Source organism: Oppia nitens, unplaced genomic scaffold (assembly GCF_028296485.1).
Source record: "Oppia nitens isolate AA-2021 unplaced genomic scaffold, nextdenovo-longstitch-racon4-pilon3 scaffold3_pilon_pilon_pilon, whole genome shotgun sequence".
Taxonomy (NCBI): Eukaryota; Metazoa; Arthropoda; class Arachnida; order Sarcoptiformes; family Oppiidae; genus Oppia; species Oppia nitens.
In genome coordinates this window covers 4,530,536-4,545,737 of record NW_026533221.1, presented here as the reverse complement: position 1 = coordinate 4,545,737, position 15,202 = coordinate 4,530,536, and the positions used below count along the sequence as shown (strand labels likewise).

At 25.7% G+C, this 15,202-nt stretch overlaps 3 protein-coding genes across 4 annotated transcripts; all 3 read left to right on the top strand.

Moving 5' to 3' along the window:
• Positions 1–240: 240 nt before the first annotated feature.
• Positions 241–2,322, top strand: LOC128958505 (hydroxyacylglutathione hydrolase, mitochondrial-like). Its single transcript, XM_054304370.1, has 5 exons — positions 241–350; positions 1,090–1,566; positions 1,637–1,740; positions 1,815–1,916; positions 1,981–2,322. The coding sequence occupies exons 1-5, from the start codon at positions 329–331 to the stop codon at positions 2,155–2,157; spliced, it is 882 nt and encodes a 293-aa protein (XP_054160345.1). The 5' UTR covers positions 241–328; the 3' UTR covers positions 2,158–2,322.
• Positions 2,323–2,973: 651 nt separating this feature from the next.
• LOC128958511 (receptor expression-enhancing protein 5-like) lies at positions 2,974–8,483 on the top strand. Of its 2 annotated transcripts, none has more exons than XM_054304380.1 (6): positions 2,974–3,041; positions 3,867–3,956; positions 4,024–4,117; positions 4,185–4,323; positions 6,317–6,482; positions 6,547–7,253. In XM_054304380.1, the coding sequence occupies exons 1-6, from the start codon at positions 3,005–3,007 to the stop codon at positions 6,561–6,563; spliced, it is 543 nt and encodes a 180-aa protein (XP_054160355.1). In that variant the 5' UTR covers positions 2,974–3,004; the 3' UTR covers positions 6,564–7,253. The 2 variants fall into 2 exon arrangements, 1 of the variants encoding a protein (XP_054160355.1); XR_008484555.1 differs by lacking the exon at positions 2,974–3,041 and adding an exon at positions 8,071–8,483 and having other exon boundaries at positions 3,651–3,956; positions 6,547–6,641.
• An 813-nt stretch (positions 8,484–9,296) lies between these two features.
• On the top strand, positions 9,297–13,364 carry LOC128958497 (RNA polymerase II elongation factor ELL2-like). Its single transcript, XM_054304360.1, has 5 exons — positions 9,297–9,822; positions 11,582–11,641; positions 11,784–12,724; positions 12,805–12,976; positions 13,045–13,364. Exons 1-5 carry the CDS (start codon positions 9,691–9,693, stop codon positions 13,246–13,248), a joined length of 1,509 nt encoding a protein of 502 aa, XP_054160335.1. The 5' UTR covers positions 9,297–9,690; the 3' UTR covers positions 13,249–13,364.
• Positions 13,365–15,202: the final 1,838 nt, after the last annotated feature.

The window sequence follows — 15,202 nt, the reverse complement described above, 5'->3', positions numbered from 1 at the left end:
TCGTATCATTACATTATTAAAATGTTTAATATATATATAATATTATCATATTTAGTAAATTTAATAAATATTGATTTATATAATACGTTATATAATATAATAGTATTGATCATTATTTGAATTTTTTGAAAAATAAATTGTTTTAATAATTATGTAAAAAATGAAATTTAAAACAAATTAATATTTAGCTGTAATTGTAATAATAATAATAAATTGAAATGAATTGAAATAATCAGTTGTAAGACATGAACGCCACCTCTCAGTCATACATAAGACCTGTGAATGTGTTTGACTTCCTCTTCCTTTTGAAGCATTAGTTCAAACATTAATGCAATTTGTTTTACAAAAAGGTTTGTTTTATTAAATTAATTATTAATTTACTATTAATTTATAACTATTTATAAATGAGTTGTTTTGCAATCAATTAATTTGACATCAAATTTGATAATCAATTGTAATATATTTCTGACTGAAGAATGGCGAAGAAAACAAGCGGAGAGAAGAAGGCGAAACAGTCGGCCATTAATGAAGTGATAACACGTGAATACACTATTCATTTGCATAAGAGATTACATGGCGTGGGATTTAAGAGGAAAGCTCCCCGTGCTATCAAAGAGGTGCGCAAATTTGCCGTAAAACAAATGGGAACCTCTGATGTCCGCATAGACACCCGACTCAACAAGTATTTGTGGTCTAAAGGTGTCCGAAATGTTCCGTTCAGAGTCCGCGTACGACTGGCCAGACGTCGTAATGAAGATGAAGACAGTGCTAACAAACTGTACACTTTAGTTACACACGTAGCGGTTCCCACATTCAAGGGATTGCAGACGGAAAATGTTGACGAAGCAGAGTAAATGGCTTTCATCTTACCATTGATTTGTATATCTCTGATGTATTCAATAAAGATGTGAATTGTTTAAAATTAATGTATTTGTCATTTAATTGATTGCAAACTCACTCTTTAATAGCTGAATCACTTTATTATTATCACTTAAGATTAATAATGATTTGCTATTATGGAAACAATTGATAGATAATTAAATTAGTTTTTAAAATACTGTAAGCTTATGAACTGTTTTTGTAAAATAGGGTTTTCATTGTTTTTGCCATTTTTGCGGCGAAAATCGTTTCACAGTCAACCAAAGTTTGTGAAACATTTGAATAATATGAGAGTCAATATTCTTCCGGCTCTCGGAGATAATTATATGTATCTCTTGATCGATGAGAAGACAAGAGAAGCTGCTATTGTAGATCCCGTCGAACCAAACAAAGTGTTGACAGCAGTGAAGGCAGAGAATGTGAATTTGACAACAGTTTTAACGACTCACCATCACTGGGATCACGCGGGAGGTAATGAAGAACTCGTTAAACTGGTGCCAAACTTGACTGTTGTTGGCGGAGATGAAAGAGTTGGAGCACTCAATAAAAAAGTATCGACAGGAGATCAGCTAACCATTGGACAAATGAATGTCGAGTGTCTATTTACTCCGTGTCATACAAAGGGTCATATCTGTTATTATGTCACTTCTAAAGATAATCCAAATGATGATCCACTAGTTTTCACAGGTTTTTATACAAAAACTTATTTAAAAATTGTTGAGTTATGAGTAATGAGTTATCGGTAATTGTTTAAAAGGTGACACTTTATTCGTGAGCGGTTGCGGTAAGTTTTTTGAGGGCACACCACAGCAAATGCATAGAGCACTCATCGATGTATTGGCAAATTTACCACTAAATACGGTATCAATTTGTTTGATAATTAATTAACGAAAAAATGAATGAATGATATTGATTGAAATGTTCGGTACGTCTAGAGAGTGTATTGCGGTCACGAATATACGGTCACTAACTTGAAGTTTGCAAATAGTGTTGAACCAAACAATGAGGATATTATCAATAAATTGAAATGGGCTCAGGTTTGCAATAATTTATTAATTTAAACATAAAAATATATAATAAATTAAAATGATTACATTGAAGGAAATGCGCTCAAGAAATGAACCAACAGTTCCGTCAACCATTGCCGATGAAAACAAGACTAATCCATTCATGAGAGTCAATGTCCAAAGTGTTCAAAAACACGTCAACAAAGGCAATGATGTCATCGCAACAATGGAAGAGTTAAGACATCTGAAGAATAATTTCAGAGCCGACTAAAAGTCTGTCAATCTATTGACTCGGAAGCCGACTCTTTGCTAGAATTGGCCGCAAATAACTTCATTTCGTTCTCATAACGAATCTTATCGTTATTAAAGAGATTGTAATAAATCTATATTTTAATTGTTAAGTAAATAATTATTTTTTCTAATTACCGATAATTCCAAATATTATTATAAAAAATACAAACTTGTTTAGCATTAACTGATAATTCATGCCATTGTTGTGCCAATGCTTTTGTCAACTCTTGGTGTGTCATTTCAGTCTATTTAAAGTAGAAATTATAATTAACTTATATTATAAACAAAATTGTTACAAACTATTACTATAAACATTACTATTACGGTATATACACTTTTAGATAAAATTATGTCTGATATGAAAACTAATAAAAAAAAACTTGTTTCAAAAGATTATTATTGAATAAATTATGAAATTTTTATCGTTTAACTGTAATGTATATAACGATTATATTGATTGCTTACAAATAAACATTAGTGTTAACTAATAAAGTGACTCTTGATGTCAATCTTAATAATAATATTATTACATATAAATAATTACATTATATTTCATAAAGTATTTCTCCTGTAATTGACTTCTGTTTTCCTGACAGAACAGTAGGTATGGATTAATAGGTTTTTTGGGAGCGACACAAACGGTTCCGTTGGATGTGATCTCATTGCGCGCACTGTTAGGTCGAGACTTTTTAGCACGAGATGACTGATTACTATTGGCTGATCTAACCATCAATTGTTTACTTTTCAGATCACTTGTTGTTAACTGTTGTGTTGAAGATTCTTCCTTCTGTTATAATTAGTTAATCAAAAGATTAGACACGAGATCAATGGGCAACGAGAAGAAGTCAACCTCAAGAAAAAGTGGTAAATTGTTGTTCAAATAATCGTCTTTATGTTTGATTAAGCGTTTGATAATTAATCTATAAATTAATGATATGATAAATAAATGACGAAATGATTGTTTAATAAGTTTGAAGTAATACTTCTTATGTTTGCTATATTTATGAGACAATCTCTTCATTTTGATGATATTGCTGACCAGTCTTTCGTTGTCTAACTTGATTTGTTCACATCTTTTGACCAATCGATGACATCTTCGTTCATAATGACATTGTTGTGGCCATTCAGACATGTGGTCATCACTTGAGTGTCCATCGAGTGAGTCAGTCATGTGTTGCTTCTGAAGACTTAAAAACTCTTGAAATTTCAATTGAAAAGACATTTCCAATACATTTGAATGCAATTCAATGGCAAATGTGATAAACAGTATTAGAAATCAGTTAATATATAGTCTATTAATATAGTATTATTAATATGTTATATATTATTAATGTAGTATTAATAATGTATTTATATTTATGTTTATTATTATATACTGTATTAGAAAATATCAATAAATGTATTATTAATACAAAATCAGTGATTGTTGTGTCTGTTAGAGGTGTAAGCCGTGAGAGTGGTTGTGTAGAGATGTTGAGACATAATATAGTAATCTATTATTAATAGGCATTGAATTGCAGTGAATGTTGTGTTGAATAATACAAAGCAATCATTGAATCGTTTTATTTGATTATTCATTGCTTTTATAAATCAAATCGTCTTTATTTTGTATTCACTGTTTCTAATCAATTGATCCAATTTGGGTGACAATAATGTCTCAATACTATCAACAATTTGTTTTCAATTTAGATAAATGGCTGAACCAATCGCCACGAATCAAGGATATCGGAGACAAGATTGAGAAGACAACGGGAGTTAAACGCGTTTATGTGGCACAGGGTTTGTCATCATTAGACATGACATACCAGTCCTTTGATTTATATTATAACTAATATTATAATTATAGGTATCATTGGTTTGACCGCTCTTTATATGATATTTGGTTATTTCGCCGAACTATTGTGTAATGCCGTTGGCTTTGTATACCCGGCCTATGCTTCGTATGTATTAATTAATGTCCTCTTTTTGTTTGAATTGTATTAACTCTTAATTGGTTTGAATGTTAAGTATTAAAGCACTGGAGAGTCCAAACAAAGAAGATGACACCAAATGGTTGACCTATTGGGTCGTCTTCGCGCTCTTCTCTGTCGTCGAGTTCTTCTCCGACGTTATCTTCAGTTGGTTTCCTCTCTATTGGTTGGTTAAGGTATGCCTTTCTCTGTGATTCATACAATAATATACAGGAATAGGATATATATTGCATTTATTTGTTGTATTTCCCCTTAATTTTTATTTATTTTTTCTAAATTTTTTTTTAATATATCCGTCAAATCAGTTGATATATATATAAATTTACTGTATAAGAAATTATACATTCAGTTAATTAGATTTTATAAAATAATTATTTTAGACATTTGTGCAAATCATTAGCAAATTAAGGATCGAAGTTCAAAGTTTCATATTATTATTAGTGGTATTATTGGGTATAAAACTACAAGCAATTTATTGAATATAAATTTAAACTAAATTCAAAAAGATATCAACAATAATTTCAAATTTTCCCGTTAATCAAATAATTTATAGTATATGAGTTGAGAAATATAGTAAATGATAAGAAAATTATTATATTATATTATACAATATGTTTAGTATATATGTAATACATTTACAGTATATACCTTATAACCGTACATTAATTTATTGACTGTCAAATATAAAGTAATTAATTTAACAAGCTTATCTATCGTATATACATATTGTACTACATATATAGTGTAAATTATATAATTTATATAATATTACATTTCACTGATTTATAGCAATTGTAGTTAAACATTGAAATCTATGAAAAATAATATAAAGGTATAATGCTTTTGATCTAAAGACAACTTAATAGTGACTGTCAATTATTGCCATTAATTAACATCGTGTACATTATATGCACAGTTTATTATAAATTATTGGTTTATTAATATTTGTATATAAATTATATTATATAAATAATTTTAATAGTGTAGACTGACAATTTTTTTTTAAGTTATATACAATATTTTATTTATAATTTTAATTATTGAATTATCTGAATTAATTAAACATTTTTTTATTTTATTAATAAATAAATTAATACATAACTACAGACTCTATACTATAGAGTCTATAGTATATACATTATATTAGATGCTTTACATAATGTTGTTAAATAATTTTATTATGCTTATCATTTTATTTATCGCATTATTTTTCTAATAACATGTGATATCACTATATTTAAGTTCAAAATTGTCATTTGTATAAAAATAGTACTATTAATTATACAATATAATTTATAGTATTGTTTTATTAATTAATAATATACTAAATATGATGAATAAATGGCAATTTTAATATACTCAATAATTTATTCAACTTTTTAGTAAATAAACAAAAAACAATATTTGCATAAGAAATAAGACAATAATTAATCAATAAATCTATTGGTAATATATTAGAAAAACTAGGTATTAAACTAAAATATTGTAGATTTTGAATATTTATTTTAATAGTTATTTTTCTACAATTATTTTGTTTTGAAATTATAAATCTATAGATTATACGGTATTAGTTTAAGACACAAACTTTATTAATAGAAAATAGCATTAATTACCCATTTTTATTGAAATTATAAATATAAAATTAAATACTAATTGTTATACCTATATATGTAAATTAAGTCAATTTCAAGGTTAAAAATAAGTAATGATAATTTATAGTAATGTAGTAAACAGCAAGGTCAGTGGCTCAATAACAATTTTTATTTATCTGTATATTCATTGCATGTTTTTATAAAAATTAATACAAATATTTCATTAAACTTTTGTTGCCATCAATATTGGTGTCTAAACAGGTGACAAACCTGATGGTGCTGTTGACCGGCTATTAGCCCTTTAATGAGTTCTGACCCGCAACTGGGGTTATACCCAAGTTATGTATGGGTCCAGTGCTCTCAACAGTGTTAAACACCGATAACGAGTATAAACCATAAAAAATAAGTGACTGATAGGTCTTAGATTTGTGCATAAAAAACATATGATATATGAGATGAATGTTGATTTGTTGTGGTGTTTAAATTCTTGCAAATTGTTGTAGTTATTGATCCGTATTTGATTTGTTTGCTTTTAATGTGTTTTAACGCAAAATTGTTTTTTATCGTATAATTATAGGTTGTATTCCTTGTTTGGTGTTTTCTTCCGTTTCAAAATAATGGTTCCACTTATGTCTACACTCGGATCATACGTCCATTTTTCTTGAAGAATCGTCCGACTTTGGACAGTGCTCTGTCATCTGCAGCCGGAAAGGCTAAAGGATTGGCTAATGAAGTCTATGATGGTATTGATTCATATTTTTTAAAAACAAAAATTAAATATTATAATAATTATTTTTTATTTAATAGCTGTCAAACACGATTGAAAGTTTTCATAGAAAATATAATCTCAAATGAATATATTAAAAATTTAAGATTGTATTTTATATTATCGTATATTTACTGTATGTATAATCGGTATTACTTTATATGTATATGATATATTCTAATCATTTAAATTGGTTTATTTCATAGAAACTAACTTTATTATTATTATTATTACCATTACCAATAATCATTATATATATATATATATACATACAGTATTTTTATTAGTTATTATTTAGATTAGTGCACAAAATTTTTAATTACCGTACAGTAACACATTATTTGTGCCAAAATTTTATTGAATTTATAAAAATGATCTTATATTCAGCTAAAAAATAGTTTTGCCACAAGTTTTTTCATTAATATTTACGGATTGCCTTTAAAATTGTGGTTTTTAATGGTGTGAATTTTGAAAATTATTTTTAAATGTTAAGTTAGATTAATTGAAATTAAAGTACAATATAGAGCCGTCTCAGTCAATATTTGTCGTTTCAAATGAGTACTCGTTATTTAATTTTTTATTTCAGTAAATTTAAAACTTCTATACAGCAGATTGTTTAGTGACTAAATTTTGTGATTACTTGCAATAAAAAGGTTAATCACTTATTTGACAAATTAAAGAAAGTTTTGATTTCTAATAATTTTTAAATTTTAATGTAGTTTCCAATGAATGTATGTTTTCTATGATATATATATACTTATTTGATAGTTGTTTCAAATTTACTTTTCTTTAAATAGAAATGCTTTGTTTTATTACACAAGTTTTAAAATATTTGCTCTGTTTTTAGAGTAATTTTAATTATTATAAATACCAATTGTTTTCTATAAAATTAGATTTTAATTATTATATAAAATAATGTATTATTAGTAATTGTGCCTATGATTTCAATAAAATAGTTTATGATTTTTGGTATTTTTGTTTGTTTGTTTGTTGTAAACATTATATATATATATTTGTTTAATAAAGTGCACGATTAATGATAATAAATAATTTTATTTGTTTGTTGTATTTCTTGGCCTTCTATTACATAATATATTAATGTTTTTTTTGAATATTTATTTGTTATCAAACGAGCAATGAATTCAATGTTATAATAGTATGTAATGATTGGTAAATCATATAATTTATATGATATATATTGTCAAGCATTTACTGATTAGATTTCTTACATTTAAACCGTAAATAGTTCTTTATTTTTCAAAAAAAGTTGATTTAAGTTATAAATGGTATATAAATGGAAACTTTTTTATTTATTAACTATTTATTTAAAAAAAAGTATTAAAAAACAAAATATTTGGATTATATATTTTTTGCTATAATAGATGCCAATTAAGCTAATTATTTGAATATAATATAATATATTGTTATTGTTAAAACATACGGTAAAATATATATATATATATATAATGCGAATGAACGATAATTTGTTGAATTAATTGTTTCAATGATGTGAATAATAAGCATTTTTTAGAAACTGATTATTTGGTACAATATTTTGACTTCAGATACAACTCTATACGAGACGTCATATGCAGGGCTGGCATATAGTTGAATGCGTACTCATTGTGGCCTATATTTCAAATATATTTCAAATATATATTTTAAATATACATTCAATGGGCAAACACTTCCTTTCTATAGCCTGTTTTTGGCCCCCTTTTCACTGATTTTCAAGAAACTGTTTTTCATATAATTATAATTCCGTGTGCTTTCAGTGCACACCAAATACCGGTATATTTGCTATTAATTCAACAATTTTGAAGTCAAACTTATTTGCTCTTTACTGACCACTAACACCAATATTAACACCAATATTCATACTAATCTATGCTATCAATACAATAAATATAGTTTAACATACACTACATATTGATTGTATTAATTTCATACATAAATACATACATGGATTATATTAATACTTTTTTTTTGTTTAAACTCATTCATTAAATTAATCGTTAATTACCTAACCGTGTAAATTAATTTTCAAGTAATTTTAACACAATTTCTAACTAATTATTTACTTTTTTATGAAAATTGAAAGTTAAATCTAATATGACAAGTCATATATTATATACATTTATTGTAAATAACGCTCAAATGTATATACAATATCATATATCTGTCAATTTAATTTACTAATTATTTGTTTGCGAAACTTTTACTTTATGCAGATTATTGAAATTATTGTAATTAAAATGATAAACAAATAAAACATATTGTAAAAAATTATTACTTTTGTTTTTTATTAATAATAATAATAATAGTAAGATATTTCAATATTACTGTATTAATGTTATTAGTTTTTGATTAATTAATAGTTAATAGAAATAAAAACTTGTTTTCTATGTTTAAAAGTTAATAAACCAATAGTAATAAACCTATAATATTAATACTGTATATTATACTGTATATCATATAATACAGTATCGTATTGTACTCTATAATGTTAATAAAATGAACTAGCTCATATACAGTATTATAACTTTTATATCTAATTAGTTAAATATAGTTAATAGTTATAATTGTTTGTATGTTTTTTAATATGTGATAGCAGTGATGGCATTGTTTTACGTATGAAAATGATTATTAAATAATTTAATCAATTGATAACAATTAAGACTTAACTAATGTTTCAAATAAATGACAAGTGATTAGTGAAACTTATGACTGGTGTTGACTGTATGTATGTCTATACTGTATAATGTATTAGTAGAGGTGTTGACGGTTGCACGTATGTACAGGTATTATGAATGCATTGGTTTGTGTGACACAAGTTGTGTTTGAGTTTCTATTGAATAGTACAGTGTGTGTGTAGTAGTGGTGCTTACAGTGTGTTGTTGTTGTCTATTGCTGTGAATTGTGGCCAACATTACAGTGCAATCATTGCATTCACAATACAGTAGTGTTTACTTCAAACTCTGAGCTAACCTTCGACTCCGATATACGACTCAATACATCGATTGTCTCATTGATGACCACAAGACACACAAACACACACATCAAGTGACCAACTGATGAACTGATCCGCAACACTACTACTACAACACAACTCAAGTCAATACATAAAGTCATATATCGACGCACTTGTAGTGAAGCACTGGTTTATATCAGTTGTGTTGAGAGCGATGGCGACTCTCATTGAGGGACAACAATATGCTCTGACATCACATCTGAATCACTCTGTGAACAAGTCTTTGATTTTTGTTAAACTGACTGATTCTGCATTCAATGCTATCGAGGAATATCTCAACAATAAGGTATAGACATAAAGATTTGCATATTTAAGACATTACACTATCATATCATATATGATATGCCATTAAGTAAACAGTTGTTTATTTGCAAACTATATATAATTTGTTTGTGTTTTCTACCGATTATTACATTATTTGTTACTCATATGAATCAATTGTTATACAACTCTATTGACCGTATGTTTGATCCATTGGTTTACTTTTAAAATACAATAAACTATTAATAGTGTCATTTGTCGCTCAAATACAAGACATTGATTTAGTGGGTCAACCGATAGCTAAACGTTTATTTAGTGTTATATTATTTAATAGTTTTATAGTATAATTGTTTTTTGAATAGCTTTTGATTTCATAATAACTCAGAAATATGTTTTAATACGAAAATATAGATAATTTTATATAAAATTTAAAATGTCTTCAAATGAACTATTGATTTGAATTATAATTCTTATCACTATTTAATACATTTATAAGTTTTTATTAGTTATTTTTCTTATAACGACTTATTATCACTAAAATTATTTATCACTAAAACTTCAAAATACGTGTAAAGAGCCATCAAATTAGTTACTATTAATTATGAATACTTTATAAAATCTATGTAAAAAGTTCAATACTTTATGTACTTTAAATACAGTATCTATTTTTTATTGGAAACAAATTGTACTTAAGCTTAAATGATTCAAACATAAGTTATATTTTTTATAATTATAAAACTCAGTTCTCGATTTATCATAATATTAGTATAAGTTATAAATGTTTGTTATTTTACAATTATATTATTATTAAGATATAAGTGTTACACAAAAATTGAAACTAATTTTTTTTAAAGCAATACAAACCCTAATAGTGAGTAATATGTTAAGAATTTAAGCACATTTTAATAGGCATAACATTTAAATATTATACAATAAGTGAGTGTTTTTTTGACTATATTTAGATCACTGAGAGAAATGAGTGACAATTGATTCACAAGAAACTGATTCACAGACAAACAGACAGACATCGACTTATATGATATGTCGAGAACATAGAGTTTGTGCAATACTTTTAGTATCTAAACAAATAAATGACAACATATTTAAATGTTTAGTTATTATTATATTTATTACGATATGATAGTCGAAGACATTTTGAAAAAATATTTAAATATTTGAAAAACTTGTCAAAATAATTTTGAGCACACATTGTGTCGTTTTTTTTGTTACATTAAACTATACTTTAAGGGCAACAATAAGACTATTGGTATTCATAATAACGTTATAAATTCAAATTATCAATTAATCTCATATATCATATCTATTTTGTGTTTGATTTGTGTCGACATTTATTTTGATTTTTTAAAATTATTTTTTGAACAATAAAAGTAATTTTAAAATTTATTAGTAACAAATTAATGCTAAAATATATTGAATATATATTTTTAGTTATAATAAATAAAAAAGTAACTTTTGGTTTCATTGTTGTTAATCTGCAATTTTATGAAATAATTTTCTCATTTGCATTGATCTAAAAACTTAGAAAATACTATTTAAAAATAGTTTTTAAAATATTTTTTTCATATAAAATGTTTTGATTAACGAATAAAAATATTTTAAAGAGGAAAAGTGAATAAATAAATTTATATGATTTTATCGATAAACTAAAAGCTGGTATTCTCTGGAAACCAGTTTCTAAAGTTTTTCTTTCAAAACTTATTTATATTTTTGCTATTTATATAATTATGATTTAAATTTAAAATGACCTAATTTTATACAAATAGGGAAGCGTTAGCCCAAACTCGAAGCCATTGATTGAATTTCGTGCTAATGATTCTCATGGGGTAATTATATACAGTTAATTGCATTTACATTATTATATTGTATATAACTTATAAAATTAAGTCGATTTTGTTATACTTTTATATAAATAGACTTAAAATAAACGTTAGATTATTAATAATAGATGAATAAAATGTATTTTAGGTGATCAGTATTCCCAGCAAAAGGAGTACATTAGATGAAGATAGTGTGCGATTCAATTTCACGTTATCTAATGTCGATGCAGTTGAACCTCAGGGCAGCTTTGAATGTATTAGACAATCAAAGAACAGATCCATTGAATCGTTTGGTGATATTGACTATAAGATGCAAATACAGGCCAACGATGACAGTTATCAAAAGACTAAAGTCAAGATGGCTGTCGTCGAAAGGGAAAGTAAGAAGTATAGCACCAAAGTTATCAAAGCTAGTGATCCCAATGTGGGCCGAAAGGTCAAAGTAAAGAGACATTTGACAACTTCAAGACCCATACCTCATACACAACCTATCAAAGCACACGAATCATTAGCACAACAGTGCAGCTCACCTCCTAAAAGTCCAATCAAAAGAAGTATTGACAATAGTTCCAATAATAATAATAATACATCATTAGTGGCCAAAAAACAAAAATCTTTATTTAATACAAATCACTCGACAACAAGACTTAAAACGAGTGGATACAACCATTTACTTAATGGTTGGATTAATAAGCCTTCCAGTCCTGACAGAGAGTCTAATACAAGTGCTTATGTGAACTCCAATGTGAACTCAAATGTGAATTCTTCATCAGATATATTGCTTACAAATACGAGTCATTCATCTCCAGAATCTAATAATGCAATTTGTTTTTCACAACAAGATTATCACAGATCAAATCCTAGCAACCATTTTATTAACAGTGATAATAGTTTTACTAAAAATCATACAAGAGATAGTATAAGTAGGTATAAGACCAATGGGTACCACAATGGCAATGGATCCGGTTCTATAAATTCCTCTCCAAACTCAAGTCCCGATAGCGGAACTGGAAGTCATGACGGAAGCACTCTGAGCTCAACTAACTCATACACTATTTGTTCCAATGATGACTCTCCCGATTATTTAACGTATATAAACACAATTTATAATTACGGTATTTGTTTAAAATTAAATTAATTGCTTTTATTTGATAACCGTAAATGTATAGTAAATATACAAAAATACTAACTCCGGATCAAAAGATACAATACAAGAATGATTTCTATCGTGAATATGAAGAATATCGACGTCTCCATCAATACATAGAAGGTGTGGCCTCAAAGTTTTCGGAACTGGAAATACGTCTCAACACTAAAGTCGAAGGATCTGATGACTGGAATGTATGCCTTATTATTGTGATTGAATTTGTTGTCAATGATTATCAATAACTGATATCTGATTTATATAGAAATTGATGGATCAGATAGTGAAGGAATATGAGGAAACAAAGAGTTGTCCAAAATTCCAGAAGTGTCGCAAACGGATGTTCTATCTTCACGACAAATTAGCTCATATCAAGTCACTTGTCATTGATTACGACCGTAACTCACATTTCAACAAAAATCAATTGTCTCACAAATTACAAGTCAAGTCAAATCCTATTTCCTCCTAACTCACAATACAAGTTGTCTATCAAATTAAGTCAATTTTGCTATTGTTTTTTTAAAGCAAATTATTATTATTTTCTAAATTATTTATATATGTAAATAGGAATTCATATGAATATTTGCTATTATTTATTGTTTTTTTAATTAAATTAATTTTGTTATAAATTATATCGAAATCTAAGTTAATGTTCATTAAAATTGAAGCAAATATTTATTTAGAATTCTTGTTTATCCATAACATTCAATTTAAACAGATATAACTTATGACAAGCGATACTTTAATTTTTAAATATTTAACGAATCGCTAGTCACACGTCAGTGTTTTCTTAAATATACTTTTAAATAAATATACAAATTTCCCAAACAATTATATGATTAGTTTAACTATTAGAAGTACCGGTAATTATAAGTTAAACCAATAAATATCTTGTCTTATGGTATATCTGTTTATTGAATATTATTCTGACTTATATAAGAATACTTTTATTTTCTTTGAAATCTAAACATAAATGTAATTTTTTATATACATTTACCTAACATTTTTGAACATCAATTTAATGATTTACGGGAATTAATTTATATGAAAGTTTAGATTGTCGTTCTTCCAAATAGTTAGTTAAATATATATATATTTATTGGTAAATTGCTAGTCAATCAGCCATAATTCAAAATTTATAGAAAATACTTTTTCAACACATTATATAATGATTATATATTTTTTATACTATCGTATATTTTTCACACAAAATTTTCGCCAAATGCTTTTTTCTGGTTACGCCAATTTTAAAATTAAAAGTTGATAAAGATTTTATAAAATTATTCAAAAAATATATTTATTTTGCTATTAAGTTAATTTAAATTTGTATTTTTACAACAAAAATTTATTACATTTATGTCAAATAATTTTTTTGAATAACAAAAGTTAAATAATTGGTCAGAATATTGTTGTATAATTAGATATATATACCTTAAATAGTGTATAATCACATAATAGTTGTGTTAATTTGCTGACAAAATGACAAATTGCTGATCAAGTGATTAATTATCTTTTATAACCTAAGGATTGTCTTTAAAGATAACGAACCCCTGCTTTGGCTTCGGACTTATGGTTTTATTTTGTTTTTTTTATTTTTAAACAATATTTTATGCATTCAACTCATCCAAAATCATTTGACAGTAAATTTAATTATAATTGGGTTTCTATTACTATTATCTATTTTTTATATATATTGTATATTTCTTTATAAATTACTCGATGAATTGATATTTAATTTTAAAAAAGTGCAAAAATATGTGATTTATTGACTTTTAAACAGTTAAATAGTAACACATTTATTTATGAGATATATTAACAAAAAATTATAAAAGTTTTAATACAAAAATAGTATTATTTAACAATACATATATACTTTAACCAATATGCAGAGCAGTTGAAACAATATTTGATTTATTTTATTGTTTAAAGAGTTATGATTAAATCGATGAATTTTTAATTAAAAATTATATTGATTAACAAATTAAAAACCATTAGTTTATACCGTATATGAGTAAAACTAATGCAATAAAGAAAGTTGTTTAACAATATGTTTGTTCAATTACTCTGCATTATGACTATATCTGTCTATTTGATGTTAAATTATTTAATTATAAAGAGTAATACTATAGTATGATATAATATAATATATTTAAACACAATAGTGAACAATATACATATATATAATTTTTATTTATAAAGTGATAAATTTTGAAAATTATTTTGTTTTCATGTAGTTATAATTTTTAGAAATGAATGACATTTATATTATTTAACAAGTATTTGCAAAAATTAAGATTTTATTTGATTTATTATAAATTGTGATACATTTTTAATTACATAAAGTATATTATTTTTGATACTTAAGTTATTCACCAGAATTATATCTAAATTTACAGTATAATGAATTGTGTTACTAAATAGTT